General features: G+C 34.9%; 4 protein-coding genes across 5 annotated transcripts; 2 read left to right on the top strand and 2 right to left on the bottom strand.

The window, feature by feature from the left end:
* Positions 1 to 12: 12 nt before the first annotated feature.
* LOC113765471 (MACPF domain-containing protein At1g14780-like) lies at positions 13 to 5,469 on the top strand. The gene is made up of 7 exons (XM_027309666.1): positions 13 to 402; positions 1,086 to 1,324; positions 1,853 to 2,051; positions 2,134 to 2,211; positions 2,282 to 2,465; positions 2,556 to 2,722; positions 4,471 to 5,469. Exons 1-7 carry the CDS (start codon positions 103 to 105, stop codon positions 5,185 to 5,187), a joined length of 1,884 nt encoding a protein of 627 aa, XP_027165467.1. The 5' UTR covers positions 13 to 102; the 3' UTR covers positions 5,188 to 5,469.
* Positions 5,470 to 7,039: 1,570 nt separating this feature from the next.
* LOC113765764 (pheophytinase, chloroplastic) lies at positions 7,040 to 13,227 on the bottom strand. The gene is made up of 7 exons (XM_027310010.1): positions 12,891 to 13,227; positions 12,114 to 12,206; positions 10,461 to 10,672; positions 9,306 to 9,450; positions 9,135 to 9,207; positions 7,481 to 7,627; positions 7,040 to 7,390 (listed from the first exon to the last, which is right to left on the bottom strand). The coding sequence occupies exons 1-7, from the start codon at positions 13,166 to 13,168 to the stop codon at positions 7,172 to 7,174; spliced, it is 1,167 nt and encodes a 388-aa protein (XP_027165811.1). The 5' UTR covers positions 13,169 to 13,227; the 3' UTR covers positions 7,040 to 7,171.
* Positions 13,228 to 18,382: 5,155 nt separating this feature from the next.
* On the top strand, positions 18,383 to 21,716 carry LOC113764820 (pre-mRNA-splicing factor 18). 2 transcript variants are annotated; one of them, XM_027308828.1, is made up of 3 exons: positions 18,383 to 18,631; positions 18,980 to 19,828; positions 21,006 to 21,716. In XM_027308828.1, exons 2-3 carry the CDS (start codon positions 19,010 to 19,012, stop codon positions 21,417 to 21,419), a joined length of 1,233 nt encoding a protein of 410 aa, XP_027164629.1. In that variant the 5' UTR covers positions 18,383 to 18,631; positions 18,980 to 19,009; the 3' UTR covers positions 21,420 to 21,716. The 2 variants fall into 2 exon arrangements, with proteins under 2 accessions (XP_027164629.1, XP_027164630.1); XM_027308829.1 differs by having other exon boundaries at positions 18,977 to 19,828.
* A 526-nt stretch (positions 21,717 to 22,242) lies between these two features.
* Positions 22,243 to 24,822, bottom strand: LOC113764821 (rho GDP-dissociation inhibitor 1-like). Its single transcript, XM_027308830.1, has 5 exons — positions 24,479 to 24,822; positions 24,288 to 24,351; positions 23,675 to 23,902; positions 23,453 to 23,577; positions 22,243 to 22,951 (listed from the first exon to the last, which is right to left on the bottom strand). Exons 1-5 carry the CDS (start codon positions 24,722 to 24,724, stop codon positions 22,871 to 22,873), a joined length of 744 nt encoding a protein of 247 aa, XP_027164631.1. The 5' UTR covers positions 24,725 to 24,822; the 3' UTR covers positions 22,243 to 22,870.
* Between the last annotated feature and the right edge of the window lie 501 nt (positions 24,823 to 25,323).

Genomic DNA, 25,323 nt, shown 5'->3' with positions numbered 1-25,323 from the left:
GTCATACCTTGTCAGGCTTTAGCCGTCAGTTCATACCCGGGAAAACTACGTCGTTTTGGCATTGAAAACGGCGTCTTAGTGCCTGCCGGAACTTCAGCAAGAATGTTCGAGGTCAGCGGAGACTACGAGTGGAAGCCTATTGAAATAAGAGCCATTGAAGCCTTAGGTTGCGGGTTCGATTTCGCCAGTGATTCCAGACTCAAGTATGTGAAAAGGTGTCCTGATAGTAGATTGGTTGTTCTGGATGAGAAGAATAAACGGGATATGGTAATTCCGGTCAGTGGCGGCGGCGGCAGCGGAAGTAACGGCGCCGGCGTGGTGGTTCCGAATGTGTCCGAGAGTATAAGATGTGATAAAGGAGAGCATACTCGATTTAAGTCCGACGTCCTCGAATTTAATCAGGTGAAATATTAAATTCAGATATTAGTTTTGTAACTATAGGATTAACAAATTTTAATTTTTTTTTCTTGTGCATCCAAACCTGCTAATATAAGAAAATGTTACTGGCAGTATAAGTAATTTTGCAATTTAGTTAATGATACGGAAACTGTATTGAAGTTTTATTTTATTTTTCACCTGTATCAAAACCTACTAATGTAAGGAAATATTACTAACTATATAAGAAATTTTGTAATTCAGTTAAAGATACATAAGAATTTTTGTATTCAGACCTGCTAGTAAAAGAAAATGGCACTGACGTTACAAGAAATTTTGTAATTCCGTTATTAATTACAAATTCAGTAACCATAAGAAAATGTTACTCATGATATAAGAAATTTTGTAATTATATTGACAGTATAATATGAAATTCGGTTGTTAATTTTGTAATACTTGTGTTAATTGATCGGATTAATGTTTTCTAGAGTGTAAAATAATGATACATAAACTCTATTCAAATTTTATTTTATTTTATTTTTTCTTTTGCATATGTAGCGTGTACTAGACCTGTTGGTATAAGACAATGTTCCTGACAGAATAAGAATATTAATCCTAACAAATTATGCCGATGAAATATTAATCCTAAAAAATTATGTGAGTTTGGGAATCACTAGCTTAGCATGGTGTAATTGCTATTATTGTTGCAGATGTCGGAGTTGCTGAATCAGAAGTCATCCGTACAGGGGAAAGTTCCATCAGGATATTTGAATGCATTATTTGATTTAAGTGGAGCATGGATGAATGATGCTGCAGATGTTAAACATCTTGCTTTTGATGGTTATTTCATCTCATTGTACTATCTTCACCTCACAGCATCTCCATTGGTGCTCCACGAGAAAGTAAAAAAAGCTGTGCCATCTCATTGGGATCCTGCCAAACTCTCTAGGTATATTTTTAACTCATTATGTTGCCTTTCTGTGTTATAAGATTAAAAAGCATATAATCAAGAAAGCCCATATCCCAAATCTTGTTCGATGAACTAGTATGATATTACGCATTCTCCTCTGGAAGTCTCTGTACATGTTCATTAATGCAAGATTAAAGCAGGTTGACAAAAGAGGCTATGCGCTTTGGTCATCCTATTGTTTTGTTGGTTTCAGATGCTTTATTTGATGGGTAAAATTTATTCCTTCAGTGTTTGATGTCTTTTTTGATATATAGAAACTGTGTTCGTTCAGCTGGCTTGCGGAAATTTAGGTTGTTAGTGAGATGTGGAGTCTTCCCTTTCTTGTTTGTTTTTGGGCTTTGGTTTTTTCTGTCTCTCCCTGTCTCTCTCTCTCTCTCCTTTTTTTTTTTAACTTCTTCTCTGTTTATGGAATACTTCTTGCTGTTCATATCAAAATATGGACTTGTTTCTACATTGTGATGTAATGTTAATATTACTTGGAGATTCTAATGATGTTTCCTTAGGCAGGTTCATTCAAACTTATGGAACGCATATAGTGGTAGGGATGGCTGTTGGAGGCCAGGATGTAATTTGTGTAAAGCAGAAACCATCCTCAACCATTCCTCCTTCTGAACTTAAAGGGTGTTTGGAGGATCTCGGAGATATACTGTTTTCTGATGGAATGAATCCTCTACAGGAGCGGAAGACAAAGGATGGGAAAAAGAAGGTAAGTTTGTAAATCCATCCCTTGATTTGTCTTCTGACATTGAGTTAACATTGCAATTTGACCCACCTTGTTGGTTTTGCAGATCCCTGAGGTATTTAACCGCATGTTGCAGTCACATACCATGCAATTTACAAGCATTACCGAAGCGTCAAGCAAGGATGTAAGTTACATGAAAATGTAATTCTCAATCATTTCTGTCACTCTGATTTTCACATAGTAGTGTTGAACAGGGGCTCACACTTATATGGTCAAAAAGGGGAGGAGATGTGTTTGCCCAAAGCCACTCCAAGTGGCTTCAGACGGTGGCCATCAACCCAGAGGCCACACTTTTCAAACTTGTGCCTATTACTTCTTTACTTACTGGAATTCCAGGAAGTGGCTATCTTAGTCATGCGATAAATTTGTATCTACGATGTAAGTGTCTGTGGTTTGATTTACTTCTTGGTTTTTGGTGATAAATTTGACTGTTTCTTGAAGTTTCAAACTGGAAATTTCACATTCCAGACAAGCCTGCTTTGGACGATCTACAATACTTCTTGGAATTTCAAGTTCCCAGGCAGTGGTCACCTCTTTACTGTGAGCTTCCTTTGAGACATCAGATACGAAAAGCTTCTTGCCCAAAATTGCAGTTTAGTTTCTTAGGTCCGAAGCTTCATGTTAGCTCCAGTCAGGTACCAGCTCTCTCTCTCTCTCTCTCTCATAGTTAAGAGTAGCCACAATAGGAAAGAGCAAAATGAATCTTATTTCATGTTACAAGAGGATTTTTTCAGTAGCTAGTAGCTAATGATGTATAAGAACTTGTTTTCTTGTTAGTGCATAACGTGGCAAGTAGGTCAGAACCATCATCTAATGTCCAAAGGTCTCTGTCTGGTGTACTTGTTAACTAAAATTGAAGTCGTCTGATTTTTATGATTTAAATCTCAATTTAGGGTTTAATTTTTGGATTTTTTTTGCGCTGTGCTATTGCAACCCATGTCAATTAGAAGGATATGATCAAACTAAATATACTTGCAATGGGAGAAAAGAAGTTGGTAGAAGAAATGGATTGTCAACCCATCTCAGGATGAGTCAGTGGAGAAGTTGTCTTTGACATATTTAAATCTCTAGGGAGTGGGGGAATAATACATTACTATAAACTTACTAATAAGAGTTTTACTTATGGCCCTGATCCTGCTAGTACTCTCTTGATTGGCTATACATCCAAAACACCCCAGCAACCCTTTTGTTCTAGGTCCAAAAGAAAATGAAAAAAAAATTGAGAATAAAATCATTGTCACTTGAAGAGATGGCAGATACACAGTTAAAGCATTACAGGTCTTAAAGTGCTAGACTCTGTAATCAGGGTCGATGTCAACATGAGGTTGGATTACTTAGCATGAGAGGGCCTGAGACTCATAACTAAAAAGCCATCAAACCTACTCCTGAGGGAGATACAGATTGTATAATGTTGAATTTGGACAAAGTACACAGGCTATCTTCATAAAGAAGGTTTATGTCAATTTTTTTGTTTGAATTCTGGTAGCTCGCGGTTCTTTACTGTCCAGAACTTCAAGTTTGTGGTTTGAAGTTTGATATGTTTGGTCGATTTTTTACTGTGATGGGCCAAGGACTTGTTTGAACATTCATTTCATGTTGCCTGTTGGATTACTGACACAGTATACATTAGTACTGGAAGGGAGGCCTTTATGACCAACTAAAGCATGAGTATCACTAGGTCACTTCTATGTTGTAGAAAAGTGTTACAAATATTGATGATCATGGATAAAGTGCAAAGGTGATGCCCATGCCCTATACGAGTGAGGTTCTTTATCGATTATAAGCCTTCACACTTTCCCCACAAACGGAGGTGCTACACTGCTAATGTCTAGAAGTTTAGCTTAAGCTTTTCTTAGCTATTAGCTTATTTTGAGGTGCAGTGTTTGTTGATCTGATTATTGTTTGCATTTCAGAGAAATTTGAGGACATACATGCTTGACAATGGGGATCAAAGAAGAAGTGAACTCTAGGAATTTATTGGTCCACGGTTTAAAAGTTTAATGCCCAGATAATATTTTGTCTGTGACGTTTAGCAGACTGTTAAAACCCTTATTTAGAATAAATGAGGTTGGAGGAGTATTTTACCTTTAGAGAGACAACTAAATAGTCTCAAGAATTTGCAGTTAGCTGCACAGTATTTGTCATTTTCTTAACAAGAACTCAGGTCTTACCAGTTTCCAGCTTTTCTTGTGGGTCACAAAGAACATGTAAGGACGTCACCAGAATTTATCTAATTAAGTGAAGCTTTGCTGTCATTTGAATCAGTTATGTCTTGCTATTTTGATTACATGTATACAACATTTAGCCGTCTTATTGTGCTAAGCATACCTCTTTGGACTTCGTAAAGTGAAGTCACTGATGTTTTGCTCCTTTGGATCTCCAGGTTTCCAGCAGTAAAAAACCAGTTATTGGCTTGCGGCTTTATCTAGAAGGTAAACAATGCAACCGATTGGCAATACATGTGCAGCATCTTTCAAGTCTCCCCAACATTATGGCATCTGCTTCAGCTGACGCTAGCATAACCAAGCCTTGTCAGTGGCGAGGTTCGGATGACTATGAATCTAGTCTGCAATTCTTAGAACCAGTCAGATGGAAGAGGTTTTCAAATGTGTGCTCCTCTGTTGTAAAGCATGATCCAGGATGGATAAATGGAGAATCAAGTGGTGTTTTTATAGTAACAGGTGCACAACTTATCAGCAAAGGAAATTGGCCAAGAACTGTTCTTCACCTTCGCTTGCTTTACACTCACATACCGAACTGCTTTATCCGAAAGACAGAGTGGGCAGTTGCACCAGAAGCTTCTCGAAAGTCGAATTTTCTCACAAATCTGAGCACGACTTTTACATTTACACAGCGGGCGGCGAACGATGCACCAAAACAGCTTCCAGCTGTTCTGAACTCAGGTGTATATCCTGATGGTCCTCCTGTGCCCGTCCGCTCTACAAAGTTGCTCAAATTTGTAGACACGTCGGAGGTTGCACGGGGCCCTTATGATTTTCCAGGGCATTGGTTGGTAACAGCTGCTAAGCTGGTGACTGAAGGTGGTAAAATTGGTTTGCATGTAAAGTTTGCGCTGTTAGACTTCTCTCAGGAACCCTAGTTCTTCCGTGTGTATATATATTGAAGAGATGGTGGTGACTTATTGTCTTGTGTCGTAGAGCTGTTAGCTTATCTGTGTATTCTACATGATGAATCCTACTTTTGTCTATAAGAACAATGGGAAGAAGAGAAAAGCACGCTACTTTTCTTTGTAAAGAAGCAGTTCCTGAGGACCAGGGACTGACAGACTGGTTTTAACCGACCAAATTCCTCTGGGTGAGAGTGTGATGCGACTGTATTTGCAACTTGTTCATCGAGTTAATGGGAGAAATTGTAGTTTGAATAGCTAATATTTGGTCTGTGTGCTTAATTGGTCCCCAATATTTCAATTAAAATAAACTAGTCCCCCAAGTTTGTGATTGGTCCCCAATATTTTGGCCAAAATAAATCTAGTCTCCAAAGTTTAAGCAGATTTAGGACAATTAACAAAAATGGAACAATGACTAATAGCCAACATCAAATTGCCGTTAGTCAACAATTTTGGCTTTGTATTTTTAGTTTCCAGTGTTTTGATTTTGAATCATTATATTTTTCTAATTTTTAAATAGTGATATTAAGGATTTTAGCGTGAATTGAGAGGTAAATTAGAATGAAATGGTATTAAATGAATAGTAATAATTATAATTAAACTTCTTTTTCTCTTTTTATTTTTATTTCATTTATTTATGCTAATAATATATCATATGTTTCTTTTCTTTTGCATAGTTAGTCTCAAATAATTAATTGACAATGATTTTTACTATTTTTATTATTAATGATAATTAAAAAACTTAATTAATATCCCTTTAAAATATAAGGAATATATATACTTTTTGTAAATTAAGTTGATCATTCTTTGGCATTTTAATAGGTTATAAATTGTATTTGAAATGAAGTTGACATTTCATACACATCATATGTACCATTAAATGATTATCAAGGCACACAGATATTGGAGCGTTAATTTTCAATTGGTAGGAAAGATAACAAAAAGTAAAAGATAGTTTTTCTTTTAAGAATTCCTAAAATTACTTCAAATTGATACTTTCATTCACTAGTTTTTACATATACAATGGCTAACTACAAGAATTTGAAACTTACATACACAAGATGTGCAACAATTTTTGTAGTAACTATAATAAATTTAGATTATAAAACTAGAATTCCCCTTTTCTTGTACTAGTCTATGTTTTATTTATTATTGGTATATTAATATCCAATTATAACTCATCTTACAAAGATATGATATTTAGGCTATGATCATGTTGTGCCAATATAAAGTGTTTTAACTAATAATGAGAAACAATAACATATGTATACCATATTAAATATGAGACTAACTATGCAAAAGAAAGACACATATGATATATTATTAGCATAAATAAATGCAATAAAAATAAAAGAAAAGAAGAAAAAGATGTTTAATTAGAGTTCTTATTACCCATTTAATACTATTTCATTCTAATTTATATCTCAATTCATGCTAAAACTCTTAATATCATTATTCAAAAGTTAAAAAATATAATGATTCAAAATCAAAATATTAGAGACCAAAAGTGCAAAGTCAAACTTGTTGACTAATCGCAATTTGACATTGACTATTAGTCATTGTTCCATTTTTGATAATTGTTTTAAATCTGCTTAAAATCACAAACTTTGGAAACATCAGGACCAAAACATCTCCCTCTGGTCAATTCCTCTTTAAAGCTAATCTTTTTGTTTCAGATGAATTACAATGCAATCTTTGATGGTAATCAAGGAAAAGTTTTTTACAAGTTTTGCTTTGTTTCATTAAGCTACTGTTAATCTGTAACAGACTGGTGGTGAATTTTTTGGTTTTTGTTTGCAAGTAAATATCTAGATTTCACCACTAATTGTTGAAAGAATCTCACATGAATCATAATTCAAAGAATGTTCATGGCATAATATATTGAATGGAAAATGGCTTGGAGCATCAGCAGAACCTTTAGTGGCACCAGGGTTTTGAGAATAGACCTTGCAGCACATCAGGAAGCCTCATGGGAAATGTTACCTTTAGGCACTGAATGACGAGCAACAAACGACTCAATGAGGGGGTTGACAAGGTGGGGAGCCTCATCTTGAGGACAGTGGCCAACATCAGGCAGAACAACAAAATCTTCCACAGAGTCAAATTTTTCATAGGCTCGTCCAAGCTCAAGTGGTTCCCATGGATCTTTGTCACCCCATGCTACCAATACAGGACACTATAAGGAAGCCGTGCGGAGCATTGGATGTCAGTAAACAGAAGCAAACAAATAGCAAAAATTGATTGGTAAAGAATTCATTGTCTTTACCTTCACTTGGGGGAGTAGTTCCTCAGGAAGTGGCCCTCCAGAATAACAAATGAACTCGAGAAACACATCAGCAGCACCTGGTTCAAGCCCTGGGCGAAGGATGATGTCTACTAATTCATCTGTTACCTGTGATGTATCATGATAACACTGATACAAAGAACATTAGTTGCACTGTATGATGATGTGATTCTTGACTTAATCATGTCAAATAATTTCTTATGAGCTCATAACCATAGTAAGGTATTAGAATTAAGTTATTAGCCCTTTATATATCAAATACAGCTGAAAATTGAAAGAACATGAAACTTTAGCTTCAAACACTGATGACTCGAAGCAACTAGAAGGAACCTGCTAATTCCCTAAGAAATTTTCAGAAGGTGAAAATTTTACAACTGCAGCCATTTCTGTAGAGCTTTCCTCAATAATGGTTTGAATCCCTACACTTTTCAAAGTACACTTCAAACATTTTATGTTTTGATGTCAAAGTTTGAATTTCACTGCCAATCATTCATCTAAATACAAAAAGTATAACTTTGGGGATCCTTGTCGCCTTTTTTCTCTTTAACTACAGAGACAGGCTGACATGTGAAAGTACATAGAACAGATGAAAACATGGCTTCCCATTAGAATCAATGGCTCGAAGCACATAAAGATCAGAAATCCTTTTCCAACTTGTCATGACAAGTGAGACAAATTAAAACTACACCAAACAAACAAATTTGTGGAATTGAGAGATCCTTATGTCATCATGAGAACTTCTCTTCATACAAGAAGGAGAAAGAAAAAGAGCATAACTCGTAATTCATAAAATGCAGAATTAGTAATAAGGACACAGTTGTCCAAGTACACTGACTATATGATATGTAATGACCTATGCAATTTTCCTTGAACCAATGATCTATCTCAGTCAAATGGAAAAGAAGATGCAAATAAATAATATTTCAACCCATCTGAAACCTTAATTTGTTAATGCCTCCGAGCCATGCAAAGTGCAAAGATAACCAACATTAACAATATATCCTCCTCAAGTTTTGTCAACACGTTTAATAACTGCATCATTGCAAATACTAAAATTAACAGTTTGACATTATATTTATATGCATGAGTCATGGATTAGCAGACATGCAAAACCAGATTCCAAGAATTCCATGTACATTATATGTCAAAATAGTATTTTGATGCGATTTATGGAACTTTTTCATTTCTACTTACATAGATCAGCAACTGATTAAGTTCTAAAATCATTAAACCAGTTGCTGTAGTGTTAAGCATCAAATAAGCCAAGCAATGTTGAAAATATTGGCTTCTGTCTCTCATATAATTATAAAATTTCTAAAACTCACAGTTGCAATAAGAACTGGAATGAGGACCTACAGCCTGCAGGTTTTCTTGGTTATAGAGTACAGAGAATCAATTTCAACCAATACATCTAATCCTAGAAAGTTTGGATAATTTCATCCAATATTGTAATGGTCCCTTGGAATTTACCATGAGGTTTCCCGCAAACATCAGCCACTCTCATAAACTAAAGATGAAAACTATTATAAATTTCATTCAATGGGCTTTTTGCTTTGTGTAGATTTTTCTTCTTTTTCTTCCAGCTCCTATAGACCAATAGATGATGATGAACAGGATGCATCTTTAACTTATTTACCTGGCAAAGTATACTTTTCACTGCCTCAGATGTGGCAACAGATTTGAAAAAGAACTTTCCAAGAGCAGTGTTTCTGAAAATGATGAATGAACAATTGTAATAGTTAAATGTCAAAATAAATATGTAGAACCGATAAAGGAAAAGTTTACAAGATAAGTTCATAGAGGTTACCTCAGCAAATTCTGAAATGACTTGATTAGAGGCTTTCCATACCAAGGCTGCTTCTTTATGTGAAGCATCCTGAGTGATATGTTTAAAAGAACAATCCCTCTGCAGAGTTGTGGCTGAGTAACTGCAGCCTGAAGTCCAACAACTCCTACACAATAAATGCATCAGATCACTTTCAACATAACTGACTTAAAAGAGTCCAGGGCTCCCCACAATGGAACATTAATTTCAGAAAGGCACATCAGTTCTGCTCGAAAGTACAGGAGCAGGATCATCGATGGCCAGAAATTTCAGTTTAAACATTCTTGAATAAGACAAGTTGAATTACTCAACCATAATATTATCAAACAAAATTGTTTGCGTGTCTAAGACCATATTATGACCACCTAAGATATGTTCTTTTAATTCTTGGACCCTCTACCCCAGCATGAATTTTATGGAGAGATGCCAGAATTTCTTGTCTATTAGAAGAACAGAAATGTCATCATCTCACTTTCTACTTAAGAAGTTGAGCAGCTATAACATTCAGACTGTTTTGCTATCTGTTTAGAAGGAAGTATAAGAACTAGGCCGAGAAGTTCCTACCCATATCACTGTAAGAGAGCCTTCTTTACAAAATAAAGCTTTAATATGATATCGTTCAATAGTCCATTTTTTCATGGGTGTAAATCAAATATCCTGCAATACCTTATAGGTCATTGCAGGGCTTAAAGACTTCAAACCATTTTATCATAACTACAAATTCCTAGGTGAGATATACTACTATGACTACTATTGCACAAGAAGAAGATTCAAACATTGGAGTTTAAAAGTCAGTGAGCTGACAACTTTAAATGTTTAAAAATGCCTCTTCTCAAAATTTACATTTGACAATTACTAGCAGCCAACAGATTAATATCAGTGCTATATTTAGATAATCATATGTTTTCTGCACTACTATAAATGCAATTTGGCTTTAGAAACTACTACTGTACTAAAGATAGAGTTCACTTAAAGAACAAAGCAATGAAGATGTTACAGCACACTGCCTGAAGCTGAACATCTTCAGAATATTACAGCTTCTCTTTATTGCAGTAATAGATAGTGGATTCACATTTTGTAGCAATGAAAACATGCAGGCATTAACTTTTGAAAGAAAATAACTTGTTGAAGTATCACCTCCAATTGAATTGCAGATGAAGAACGCTTCATCCTTGACAACATCAATACAGAAGTCATTTAGCTGGCTCCCCCAAGTCTCGAATGTATAAAAATTATGCTCCTGAAGTTCACATGGGTTTGGTTTGTCTGAATAACCATAACCAATGAGATCAACAGAAAATACCCTGTGTGACTGTGCAAGAACTGGCAAATTTTTCCTCCAATGGTCACTGTTAAGGAAAAATGGTGGTACAGTACCCAGATCAGGTGGTAATTTTTCAATGATCGACAAAGAGTTTAGACAAAATGAAAGAATTGAAGGTGGATTAAACTTTAAAGTTAAGCTGCAATTAGTTCCCAATTTTATTCTTAAAACTCAGGCTGTTCCAAATTGTCTGCAAGTGTTATTAAAAAACCTTAAAGACAACAGGAACAGATTATCTCTACTGGTGCAAAGTAATAGCCACAAGGCATTGGATACTTTATCTCCATAAGACATAACAAGTGTCATGTAGAAGAAAATGAGCTGTAGTTCTCTTTATACGGTCAATGAAATGGACTGTTTTACAAAAATTTCCCTGATGAAGATGGCGGTACCAGATTGCTTTTACCGGAGAACAAATTTTAATTTTTGTAATCTCATTGGTGAGATAAGGAGGAGACATCAGTACATTAGAGAAGAAGACTGCAGTTTTCAAATCGGTGCATTTTGTAAAAGATTTTGATGTGACTTATCTTAAATGAACATAAGATTTTTCTGTTTTCACTTTTCCTCTTATTATATTTTCTGGTATGTTCTGTTATTCCTGGTTGCTTGGTAACAGCATTCTGATTCTATAGTAGATCTTTGAGAATATATTGCCCCCTAGTAGTTACAAGCACTTTTTACTGGTATTACAAGCACTTTGTTCCAAAGTTTTTTACATTTTACTGGCCCCTTCTAAAACGCCGACCACATTAGCCTTCTTAAAAGTGCTTGAGAAGGTCAAAGATCTAATACACAAAAAGAAAGCCCTTTGGTTGTAAGACTAAATATGCATGCACCTGGACCTTTCCACCCCCTCCAGCAATAGGAGCCTTGTGCACTGGTTTTCAACTCCAAACAGTATGTTGAAAATTTCCATAACAGTTTCTAAAAGAAAATCTAGAAGAACCATTCTGCCAGTTCAGTATATCCAAGTTACTCTTAGCTAAAACTCAGACTTCAGTTTCTGGACAAAATTCCCATGGTAATCAATTACTTGGTCCATTAATATATCTTGCATTATGCTGAAAATCAAGAAGTTCCTTTCTTTTTGCCCCTTAAGTTATTTACCCAGATTTCTCACCTTAAACCAAAAAGTGAATAAAAGAACCACAGGATCACTCCAATATCTTTTCTAAACTTCATGTATAGGTGCAGCTTTGCATCGATTAAAGATTTCCTCAAGTTAATGGCAAAAAGAGACCTATATCCTAAAACCTCTAAAGAGTTAATAGAGTATACTATAAATTTCGATAAACAAACCCAGGGAAAATGCAGAAATTGTCCTGGTTGATATGCAGTTTTGCAGTTAAAACCTATATCAAATAGTTGATGGGAAGGAAAAATGTGATCGATGTAGACCTGTTTTTGCAGTTAATACCTATATCAAATAGTTGACGAGAAGCAAAAATTTGATCGATGTAGACCTGTTTGCTCCAAAACCATGAACTAAAACAAGTGCCGGTCCACTGCTTCCAGCATATTGGTAGCGAATAGAATAACCTCTCCAGTTCCATATACTACAAGGCAAGAGCAAAAGTATCAAACAAACAGAATCCACAAAACGATAGATTTACTCCAATTAACATAACAGGCCATAGCTTTCAAAATAACACAAATAACATACTTAACAAGTATTCCTTGCCTTAAACTGAATGTTCTACTTCATTCTCAGCTTTGCCTAAAAATTTGTCTATTCTCCTAAATAGAATGGGTCATAGTATTTGGTTTTGCAAAATTATTATAAACAGTTAATTGCAAGGCAAGAATATGTACCACAACCAGCAGATTTTTATATAACTTCATTACCTAAAGTTGCATCAGCTGTCATGTTTCACATACTGTCTAGCAGCCAATCACCTTCAACTTTTTTGCTTTCTCATCAAATTAAAATTCCTTTTACTTTTCTGCAGCACAAATACCCTTATCCAATAGCCAATGTCGTTTATCCCATTATTTGTTGCACTATTTTTGCAAGATGATTAAAGATTGAAACTAGCCAATGTGCTCTTGGATAAGGTACAACTAGCAGCAGTCCAGCCCTGGACATTGCAAAATCTTCACCATGCCAAAAGCTGATAGATGTTTAGAGGTACCAAAAAAATCATAATGAACATCCAACAATATTTTAAGCTTCTTTTTAATAAGAAACAATAAGTCTCAAGAAGTAGAAGAGCAGAATCTGTAGATTATATAAAAGTTACCTGGTCTTAACTTCAACTTGAGGAGTAATCGCTTTAGCTGCGTCATCTATTGACGAGTCCACATCCACAAGTGAACATAAAACCAGCCCACTAGATTTTGAAATTCTAAATTCTGAAGTTATGGGAGAAATCAAGAACTTATTATGATTGCAAAAGCAGTCATGGCTTCTGTTATTAAAAGGGGTCAAAGGTGGAAGTCTCTTTGTAAGTCCGTGAAAATAGGGAACTGGAAATTCTAGCTTGGACGTGATAAATGCGGAAGAACTTGTGCCGGCCATTGTGTGTGTGAATGCGCGTTATGTGTGTGAGTGTGTGAGAAATTGTTGGACGTTGGAAATTGGCAGTTGAAAAGAGTTCACTAGCTAGCAAACACTAAAGTTTTTGAGGTAGAACAAAGGCCACCTGATTCCCACTACTTCCAGAGAAAAATAGACTGCTGTCGACCGTGAAGTCACTTTAGTGTGAATGCCTTGTGCTTAATAATCTGCCACGCAAAAGCTATTGGTATATGAATTAGACCGATTAGTTAATTTTGATTCAAAGTTTTAGAGGCAGAGAAAATTTGTTTTAAATCAAATCAAGTTGAATTATTAAAAAATTAAAGTGTAAATGATAACAGGATTCTTAATACAATGCTATAGGTGTCATTGAATTGACATAGAAAACATGTCATCGAGAATCCCAAGTATTGTGCTTTGCCCCTCCTTTCTTTTTCTTTTCTTTTTTTTCCTAGTCGTTTAATCTTGACTCAATGTGTATTTATTTAAGGGTTTTTCTAATCAACATGCAACTCGCCTAAATTCCATCCGAACTAGTGTATACAAGCATACAAAAAATTATTAATCTCCCTTATATTTACACATTTTTCTCAATTAGTCTTACATTTTTTGAAAATTTAATACATAAAATATATCTTTTAATGAATGTCCAATAAACACTGACCCTTTATTTAATTTTTGGCACAAATGGACATTGACTCTTCGGTTAATGCCTTGATGGGTACAATACGAAGGCATTCAACAGTTTACTGCTAAGGCTAACAGAGAAATATTCAGGCTATTTCAAAGGCTTTTTGCCTCTGGCTCCTGACACGGACAAGATGAGAGTTGTTTTAAAAAAAAAAAAAACAAAAGTCCTCTACAAAAACTCTAAAATTATTATTCACCCCCATATTGTTTACACTCTCACGAAAAAACAAACAAATAAATAAAAGTTTACTTTGCCAAAAAAAGGGAAACCGGGTGCCCACTTTAAAGAAAACCTATTTGAACATTGATAGGGATAGTTTCAAAAACCTTCCTTGAGATTTCTTACAATATCACTTAGCACCCTTAGAGTTTTTAAAATCTCACTTCTCTCTTAAATTGACATTTTTTTGTAAATTTTAGCCCCTTTTGGGGAAAAGCAAGAGAGACGAAACTTTTCTTCCAATATTAACCTTATGTTATCCTATTTATGAAACTTACATCAACAATAAAAATTAAAATAAGACGAAAATTTAAAACTGAAAATATCTAGCGATTGACTATATTCTTTTCATAGGAAAAAAAAGAAAAGAAAAACTGCATAGGTAATGTTTTGATATTTGGTCATGAGATCATTTTTTGATTAATCTTTTTAATGCTGGCCTATTTATAAATTTTTTTCCTATAAGTAGGCTTTACATGCAAATCGCATGTATAAAAATTTTAATTTAAAATACAACTTGAACTACATCATGTATTAATACATAATTCCTAAAAACATTGCTTGACTTCCTCAAATCTGTTTTGCAAAATTTTCTAGACATAAGTTACTTACCAAAATCATATGAAGTGGTTGACGTTACTAAATTTGAATTAAACACTGCCTTTGCTGCCTTACCACCACTTGTGTATAGAAAAATATGGACTAATATTGGATGGTCATTTGGTTAATTTTGTTTATATTTTTTGGATTAAAAATTCGCTTTTAGTTTGGATCTTTGGTTAAATAATTATTAAGGATGCACAGGTAATGTCATCAATTTGTGATCATTGATAGAGATATCTAACATTGTCAAGCTGATAAGAGAGGTAAGTGAGGTTTTAAGAATTTCAAAAATGTTAAGTGATATTAGAATAAATCTCAGAGTAGGCTACCAAATTATCCCATTTTGAAAACATGTAGGATGATGAGCTCAAATGAATCGAGTTTGAGCTTTCACAAAATTAAGCAAGTTGATCTCGAGTTTTCATATCCATGTTTGATCTAGCTCGAGCAAGAGCTCCAATAGTGTTAAAAGTATACAAGTTTGAGCTCAAATATAATACTAATAGATATGGAGTTCAAGTATAACACTATTTGAGCTCGACTCGATTACGGTCTAATTGTAGAATACTCTTGAGCACTGGGTTGTCTTCTCCCTGCTTGTCTACTGATATTAGTAACAGTAGTAAATAATTCCTAACTTTTGAGGGAGAAGACTACTAGTAGAATGTAAGTATATAAGGTGTCAATTGGATTTTTTGAGTTGGGTTTTAGCAAGTCTAAACTTGGCTCACAAATTATTTGAATTTTTACAAAGGTTCAAGCTAATCTCACTCTATTATATGAGATTTGAGTTTAAATCAGGCTTGACCCAAACTTATAATTAAATACATAATTATATATAATCTATATTTTATAATTATTAGTAATACAAATTTATATATAAATTATTAGCATTTGATGTTGTAATATGTATAATTTTAAATTATAGAAATTATATATATTACATATTTAATTATACTCATATACGGATCGAGCTTTAATTGAATTTGAATCTAGTATGGTCCAATTTTGGTTCACATTTAGTTTGAGTTTAATATTTAGATTTAAGCTTTGTCCGACCCAATTAAAACTTAGATTCAGTGAATTTTTTCTGATTGAATGGGTGGACTTTGGGTCAGTCTGATCTCATTGACAGTCCTAATCTATGTGGTATTGCTGTAAGTTTACTTAACAAATGAAATGGAGTTTATTAATAAGATTGTGTTGGTTTGAGTGTTGTGCAGTCGGATTAAGCATAGCTGCTGATAGTTTCGTGCTTTAATGTCTATTGTATTATGGTTATCGAATTGTTTTCTTTCAGTTAATTGTTGTAGTCTTTGAGCTTGAAACTTGAGGTTGGAAGCTAATTTCTGGTTACACATGTTGCTTTACTTGATAGCCATAATTTAGATATGCTGGATGCCACTTTTGCTAGTCATGATTAGATCTAATTAAATGTGTCAATCACAATCTAATTATGTTGATTTGCCCATATTCGCTCACTAACAATTCATCTAAATCCGTCCATTAATTTTTAATTGGTCCAAATGGGTACTCAATTAAATACATTTAATTGGTGGGTAGTGGGTTGATTCGACTCATTCATTTATATCTGTTTAAAAATAATTATACATTTAAATTCAACTTTTAGTGAGTGTTAAGTAAATAAATTTGAATTTTTATCAATCTAGTAACAATTAAATACCATTATTTCTTGTAAAACAACATTCGAAGAAATAATAAAAAAATAACTAGAATTCTAAGTGATTTATAAATGGGTAATTGAGTATACTCATATCTATTTATTAAATGAGCATAAATGAGTATCCATTTATGTTCATTTATATATTTATTCTTTGATAACAAAACATATTTCATTAATGACTAGAAATCATCCACCACGATTGACATACATCGTTGCCCTAATAGCAAATAAAAATACTTGAAAAATTAAAAACAGATTTAAAAAGTATCATCAATTTTAAAATCATTTTCTTGTAGAATAAATCGTTATTGCTCACTTTGTGCATGTTGCAATCATCAGATCTGCTAATCAACAGTTATAAGTTCCAATAACGATAATGAGATCTGCCGACGGTGACCCAAATCTGAAATAAATTCATTTCTGGCAACCAAATTTGAAATAAATTCAAATTTAAACAACAAAACAAGGGAAAATAGCACAAAATCTCACTAAGAACTCCTAGGAGAACAAAAATTTTCACTAGAAACCCTAAAAGAAACAGAGATCTCTCGTTAAGAAAATTTAGGGGAGATTTTATTAGGAAAATAACAAAAACATAACCTATGGGAGGGAGATTCGTCACGAAGAGGAAATGATTCAGAGAAAAGGAGCAGTAGAGAGAAGTTGGAAAAGAGGAGCAGTAGAAAGAAGTTGGAGGGTTTGTTACTTGGCTTATTTATGTTCATTTATTTAAATAGACATAAATGAGTTGATTTAATTATACTCATTGTTCAATTATGACTCGCCTAAACTTGTTCGAATTATCCATTTTGATATCTCTAGATCTAAATACTTTTTTTTTTACATATATTAAATTGCTATAATACTTTTTTTTAATCAAAACTCCAGAAAATAGCAATTAAAATGCGCTCTATTTTTTAAAGAGAAACTTAACGAAGTTCAAATACGATAACGTCGACAAATTATTTCAAGAAATGGATTGAAATGTCCAAGAGAAAGTGATAAATTTGAAAACACTCTTCGTGGATTCAAGAAATGGATAGAATACTATCGATGTGACGTGGCAAACCAACTAACACATTCTGACTGCCACGCGTATTTACAATTACTAACCAAAACGACAACATCTTGATACACTATTTATCAAAACGACACAACTTAACTGACACATCAACAAGAATCTACCAAAGGAAATAGAATAGAGGAGAATCCGAAGCCAAAATTGAATTCCTCGCCACACTTGTTGAAATCGGCGATTTATTGGCGACCGATCTCAGTCCCTCGAAAGTCACTCGGTTCACAAGGAAATTGTAAATCGATTATCATAAAGTAAACCCTAATCCCCAAATTTGATCATGCAACGACAATTTCCTAGTAAGGGGTTATTGAGTTATTATGTCGTTTTTTCTAATCAAAGAGCTAATCTAATATTATCAACTGATTAAAAATTTTTTTATGTTTTTTGTTAGAGAAGAAATTATTTTTCTGATAAACATGCGGAATATTTGTTGTTCATAATTTTCACTAAAAAAATACTAAAAATTAGTATATATAAACTTGTTTGTGATGTTCTCAAGTTGGTACAAAAGTTCTTATTATTATTATAAAAAATAAGTTATTTTTACGATTATTATAATTTATTTAGAATTTTAAATATCTTAATATTTCTTGTCCAAACTGATTAAATAAAAACTACTAAAAGTTCTTTCAACTCTATTATCAACTTTTTAATTTCAATTAAAGAACCACATCAACCAAGTTTATAAAAATTAAGAAATAAAATTAATGTGCTGTGACAATTAAAAGTCTACAAGAAAAGGGTAAATTTACAATGAGATTATATTCTCTCCTTTTTTTTCAAAAAAAAAAAAAAAACACTATTATATTTTGAAGTGGGTTGTAAAAGTTAGAAAAAAAAATATCCAGGAGCCAAATGAGATTTTCCAAAGTTTAAAGGCGCCAGGTGATATTTCAATAAAAGGGGCGATTGCTTCTTTTCCTCCGTAGCCATCTCCTTCCCCGAGTCCGCCTTTCATTCTTCTTTCCTCCCTTTCCTCTCCAAATTTCACCGCCACGCCTGCATATATTAGTATATGAAAGCCTCCTCGTCTTCTTCGCCTCGCCCTTTTATTTTTCCTTCTCCTTCTCTTGAATCTCTGCCACCCACTTGCTGTTTAGTGAAAGATTCTTCAAAAAGAGAAATTTGGGTTGAAGATTGATCTGTTATTTCTGTCTTCCTGTGCAATTTCTCATCAATTGGACACGGGTAAGTTTTTATTTTTTTAATTATGGAGTATTTTTAAAAATTTTATACCCTAAAAGCCTCTTAAAATCATGGTGTAAGCCTCCGTTCATGAGTCGATACGGGTTGACTCGGTCGACTCGGCCGCTCTTTTGAACCATGATTGTCACTTTGATACTTGTGAACTGAACTGTTTATGGATACCTTTTTCATCAATGGAGAGACTGCTAATGGGCTTATAGATTCAATTCCATATTTGTTACCAAGAATGTTTTTTTTATCTATATTTGTGTTGGCAATAACAGAAGGAAATAAAAAAATTTTTGGGTATTGTGTTCTAATTCAATGCCATTTTCATGATATCAAAAGCAGCCTAAAAGCATTTGGTTTGGGGGGTAATTAATGGACATACTGAAGCAGGAGTTACTGAAAAAGCGCCAGAGTTTAGCTGAAGAAACAGGCGGGAAAAAGTTCTTTAAGAGATCAGAAATAGAACAAAAACGGCTGCAGAAACTCCGAGAGGAAGAGAAGCGCGAAGCAGAAGCTAAAGCCCTCCGTCAGAAGCAGCAGAAGGAGCAAAATGAGGGCTCCAAATCCAACAGCTCATCCTCAAACCGTGACACAAAATCCGAGATCCCTGAATCCTCTAAAGCCTTAACTGACGAGCAAAAAATCGACGAGCTCAATCTCCCGAGGCAAGAGGTTATCCGCCGCCTTCGTTTTCTCAAGCAACCCGTGACTCTCTTTGGTGAGGATGATGAGGCGCGGCTTGATCGGTTAAGATTTGTGCTGAAAGCAGGATTATTTGAAGTTGATGATACTGATATGACGGATGGGCAGACAAATGACTTCTTGCGTGATATTGTCGAGTTGAAGAAGCGGCAGAGGAATGGAATTCTGAGTGATAGGAAGAGGAAGGCGACTCAGGATGCGAATGAGGACAAGGAAGGGGGAGGAGGAGATGACGATTTGAGCGGGGATGAGGCGTCCTCTGGTGCAGATCATGACAAGGATTTGAAGAGAATGAAGACAAATTTTGAGGAATTGTGCGAGGAGGATAAGATTTTGGTGTTTTTCAAGAAGTTGCTGAATGAGTGGAACCAGGAGCTTGATGAGATGGGCGAGGCAGAGAACAGGACGGCCAAGGGCAAGTCAATGGTTGCTACTTTTAAGCAGTGTGCTAGGTACTTGAATCCGTTGTTCAAGTTTTGCAGAAAAAAGGTGAGTTTGATGCTTTTCTTCCTTTACACTGTCAATATTTGTTCAATTTGTTCATTGGAGTAATTATATTGTGTATTTTGTAGTTGAAGCTTTGCAGGTGTTGTTATGTTTGGAACCTACGTTTTGTGCCTTTTCGTCTTCTATTGTTTGCTTGCTTAAACCATTGGAAGGATACACTCTTTAATATTAACAAACCCCAGTCGGCTTACATTAAGAGACAACTGCCTTGAGCACTCTTGTATGGAGCCAAGAGAGGCTGATATGTTTTGTTATTCTGTGGAGATTTCTTTTGGTTGTCTTTGTGTTTTATATGATGGATAACTTAAGATGCATGATAAACTAACTAGTTCTTTGATGGCAAGCTTTTCCATCCATCTTGACAAAGCTGTCTTAGAACGTGCTTAGTAGTTATTAGTTGCTGATGATTGTTTACTTCATGGGCTTGATTCGATTAGTCACTTGCCTGCCTCTAGTGCTTACCATACTGACTGAAAATTCAAATCCATTGTAAGAGTAAATGATGTAGAAAAACAATATATCTGCCATTGTCTGTAAAAGACAAAGGTCTGTTATCACTTATGTTGTGACTAGTAATTAACATGTCAAATTTTGATTAACAGGACTCAGTTGAGAATGATCAACAGGTTTTCTTAAAAGCAGAGAAACTCAGTGTGGGTGCAATAGGTCAGCTGCACTTTTGAACATATTGAATGTTATAGTGCTAGATCAATCTCTTCAGAGCCTCTGCCTTTTTAGTTTGCCATTCTAGCCCTTTGCCTTTCTGGGCTGCTGTTTTCATGCATTAAATTCTTGTTTTGTCCTTATTTCTTTCTCAGAAATTCTTGCATGACTGTTCTTGTTTTGGCTGGTGGGGAAGGGGATAAGGTTGGTGAAACAGAAAGTATACAGCACGTCCCTGTATTAGTATTTTAAAATTTAGTTTGGCATGACCATGTATATTGTTTATGATTTTATTTGATAAATTCTAGCCTTACTAATGTGTGTGTAATCCCTCTATCCAGTGGGATGGCATTTGCAGTCTGTGTATGGAGTAATTGTTACTGGAAATTTCCAATCCATCGGGTGAAAATTAGTTAAAAATGTTCTATGTTCTTTCAATATTCCTTGATGAGTGCTCTTTTACTATATTGTGATCATCAAACATTTATGGATATAGGTTCTTCCTGATGATATAAAACAAGCATTGATGCTGGTTGTTGACTGTTGCATGATGCGAGACTATCTAGCTGCAATGGATCACTACATTAAATTGGCCATTGGTAATGCACCCTGGCCTATTGGTGTTACTATGGTTGGTATTCATGAACGTTCAGCTCGTGAGAAAATTTATACCAATAGTGTGGCCCATATCATGAATGATGAAACAACACGCAAGTATTTGCAGTCTATTAAAAGATTGATGACATTCTGCCAACGTCGTTACCCCACTTTGCCTTCCAAAGCAGTTGAATTCAACAGTTTGGCAAATGGTAGTGACTTACAGTCTCTGCTAAGGGAGGAGAGGTCGTCTAGGGCAAATCACGAGCCAGAGGAAAGGCTTCAGTTGATGGCTGCTCCAAAGGACAGCTAGTTCAGACTCACAAATCTTAGTCATTGGTGGGCTCTGTTCTTTTTTCCTCGCTGTCTTATTCTAAGATGTACCCTGTCATTGAGCTAGTTTCCATAGTCAGGGATGTGAAATGACCGAGTGATAGTACATGGTGCTTCTTATGCTTTCACCATGACAATTTCTATCTTCAAGTATTGTAATCTGTACAACCTCTTAAAAAAAAAACAATTTCTGACGGTTTACTTGATCATCCTGTAGCATCCATGTTCTCTATTCTTCACGAAGAAAAGTGACTAATATCTACTATTTTGTGCTTAATTATGAGTGGTAAATAGTCTTCTCTCTCATGATCTGCAGGAATTACTTGCGAGTTTATAAAGTTTCCAAAATTGCTACACATGCATGTGTCATTTGCATGAACCGATAATGGACATAAATGCTACTTATTGAGTGCGTGTTGCTCAACCGATGATATTCATATTTTTCTTGCATATTCAAGTATAAGCTCTTTTGTTTCAAAGAAGGGGAGGGCTGGAGTTATTAGACCTGAAGGGCGAGACCCGATTTCGGATAGCTTGGAGCTAAAGCTGTACTAAATTCCAAGAACATCTTAATTTTGAAGTATTTGGTGCAAGAGTTGCTCATTATTTTATTTAAGATCTTGATATTAACGTTCTGATTGCTGTGGACCAGAACTGTAATGTAATGTTTGAGTTTTTAGTCACCTTTTGTAAGTTATTGTCAAGATACCTTGCCTTTGTGACGCTTGGGAGTAAAGTTTCACAGGAAAGGAATATGTTCTAATGAATCCGGCTGATGGATCCTGGGTTCGGTGTCTCTGCAAACAGAGATCCATCAAGTCATGTCTTAGTCCTCTCAGTTTGGTCATGCCAGTTTCAGCATAAAGCAGTTTAGATCCAGTGGAAACTTGCCGCTTGATTAGCTATAGTGATCATAGACAGGAGCAGTTGATCTTTCTGCAGGTGATCAGTATCCAAATAAACTTTGATTCTGGTTGTAGGACAGATTGTTCCCTGCTTATCACATTCTCCTGTTTTCTTTCTCCAAGATTAATGGTCTTTTATTAACGAAAATAAAAACAAAAAATCTCTCCAGTAACATTTCCTTGCGATTGAGTTGAAGAAGGTTAAATTATATACATGGCAGAATGATTCTGCAGGAGGGAAAAAACTATTGATCTCGGGATCTTATGGTAGTATTCTACTAAAATTGGATTATCTTGCTAATGAAAAGCAATATCATGTCATGAATTTTATTACATGTTAGCCAGAGCTTGATGGTCCTTCATCCTTCATTCAGAATGTGGATTGCATCTTTATTGACCATTCTCGTAGAGGACAATGGTATCTTCCAAAATTGGAAGAAACAGGCCTCGTGCAAGTCAACTAATCATCTGGGGTTGATTTTGTTCTTTACCATGTAGCACATCATACGTGCAAGAGCAGATAACCTCAAGAATCTGAGGGCCAAGTCTTCTGAATTTCGAAGTAGTATTTGATATCCAAATAGCAATTCTGATGATCATCAATAACCTGAAACAAGAGGCACCTCATTTAGACCGGAAAGGATATTGACATGAACAATAAATGCCTAAAACGACTGCCATCTCATTTAGGTCCTGTTTGATAAGCCAATTCAGCACTTAAACTTAATGAATTCAGACTTTAACATATTCAGACCGTTAAATAACCAAAATTGAATATCTGAATTAATTAATTGGCACTGAATTTCCTACTAGGTAAAACTTGCTCCGAAAATTAAGTGATAACTTATTCACTTATCATTGAATGTAATATGCACTCAAATACATTAGATTTAATACTTAACAATTCAATAATTTAATGAATTCAAATTTTAGATTTCTGATTTCTGACTTCAATTTTATCAAACTGAAGAGGATATTGACATGAAAAATAAATGTACAATGTTCGAATTTCGCATCCCAGTTATATAAGAAAATAATCTAGAGCATGCTTGCATGTAATTCTTGGGTCTCATTAAAGGTTTCTGAGTCCATACATAAATTGAATTACCTTGGTTCTTGCACAATACAAGCCCCTTACAAAGATACCGGAAGGTGCTGTATCTTCTTCTAATTCATAGGAATAAGGCTCTTCTTTTGGGCTGAATGATCCTAAACAAACTTCAGACTTGTCAACTGCAAGAAGAAGTATTTGTAGACTGATTAGCACAATAACATTATAAACAATTTGAGGAATTTTAATCAATCCTCTTAGGATGAAGATTTGTTATACCTCTCACTCCGGCTTTCCATAGAGTATTTACATATCTAAGGCCAGTAACAATCTTGTTAGAAACAATGAAGTTGAATCTGAGGCGGTATCGGCTTCCTTCTTTTAGGATGAAGAGCAAGGCCTTAGGACTCGAAGCAAATGGCTCTGACAAGACAATTTCTGGCCGACCCCGGCACAGGATCGAAATGCTTTTTATTTCCACCTCTGGAACTCGACTTACTTTTGTATCTGGTTGAAACTGGAGGTGATAAGTTTCTCAAGAATTGTAGTTTATGCACGTAAAAGTAACCTCAATATAGCATCAATGCTTCCTTAAAACTCAAGTAAATGACTAGATGAAATAAAAAATATGGTTGCTATGATTATTAAACTTTACACTATACGTTGCAATTAACACAGTAATTGAGCCCATCATATTAGTTGTTTCACCAAACTTTCAAGATACACATAGGTGCACTGTAACTGTAGACTTTGAGATTTTCCTCAGGTTGCAAGATTGCCACCAATGTAATTGCTTATGGTAAAAGGAATCTGGATGTTATTGAGATTGCAGAATGAATCCTGATAATACATGAGTAAACATTGTAAGGATGAAAATATGTGGATGAAATACCTCCACGAATGTTTATCTGTGCAAGATGATGTTCTTTCCACGACTGCAGATGTCTCCCATTATTCTTCAATAACAGAAGATTCATTTGAAGCGATCAGAAAAATTTTCTTACGTCAAATAATCAAAACAACCAAAGAATTTGGAGAACAATAGAGGGAGAGATTTAGGATGAAGGGTTGAATGAGTTAAACCTTGTCCTTCTCTAGCGGCATCGAGGAAGAAACTTGTAATGCTTTATTACATTTTAATGAAAGATCATCTTTCTCTCGCTCATCAATATCAACGTCACTTTTGCTTCCATTCTCCTCTGCTTCTTCTTGCTTGATCTGCTCATTTTTTATGCCCTTCTTCATCCTGCTTTGTTCATCATTCTCATTGAAAGGACTAACTCTAGCGCTGTGCTTGGATGGAGAAAGCGTTTCAACAGAGGCAGACATTCTTGTTATTTAATGATCACAAATTTTGGCTCGCAAAATTGGCAAGAAACAAGGGAGACAAAGGGCATCAAGGAGAAGAAAGAAGAGGAGAGAGGGGTTAGGCGGAGGAGTAGGAAGCTGGTATAATAAGGGGAAAAGAGAATGATATATAAAGGTTCTTGTATTTGGAAAAAGGTGGTGGTTATGTGGTATTATTTTCCTCCTCGTATAGTGGTTTCGTGGTATTATTTTCCTCCTCGTACGGTTGCTACACGGAATATGCTAAATTGGGAAGATTGTACTCCATACATTTCTTGATTTAAATGGGAGGTTAAGCAAAAAAGGAGTCGTAGGGTTTTGATGGGGATAAGACTTAAAAGAGGGAGTCTGCTCAAGTATATGTGAAAAAGGAGCCTCACTTGGTGCATCTAGTTCTCGAGTTTTTTTTCCCCTTGAATAAACATATATATGGATTCCATAGCAAGACAGTATAAGCAAATTATCTGTTATTTTTTGATACATTTGGTCAATATTTATGCATACCTCTTCTCTATAGTCTTCCAATTGATCTCATCATTTGTGGTGTAGCAAATATTTGGAAGAAAAATCCGTGAAAACAT

The sequence above is a fragment of the Coffea eugenioides genome, chromosome 3 (genome assembly GCF_003713205.1).
Source record: "Coffea eugenioides isolate CCC68of chromosome 3, Ceug_1.0, whole genome shotgun sequence".
In the NCBI taxonomy this organism is placed as follows: domain Eukaryota; kingdom Viridiplantae; phylum Streptophyta; class Magnoliopsida; order Gentianales; family Rubiaceae; genus Coffea; species Coffea eugenioides.
Note: the sequence above shows the minus strand (reverse complement) of the source record. Positions and strands in the feature narration are given on the sequence as shown.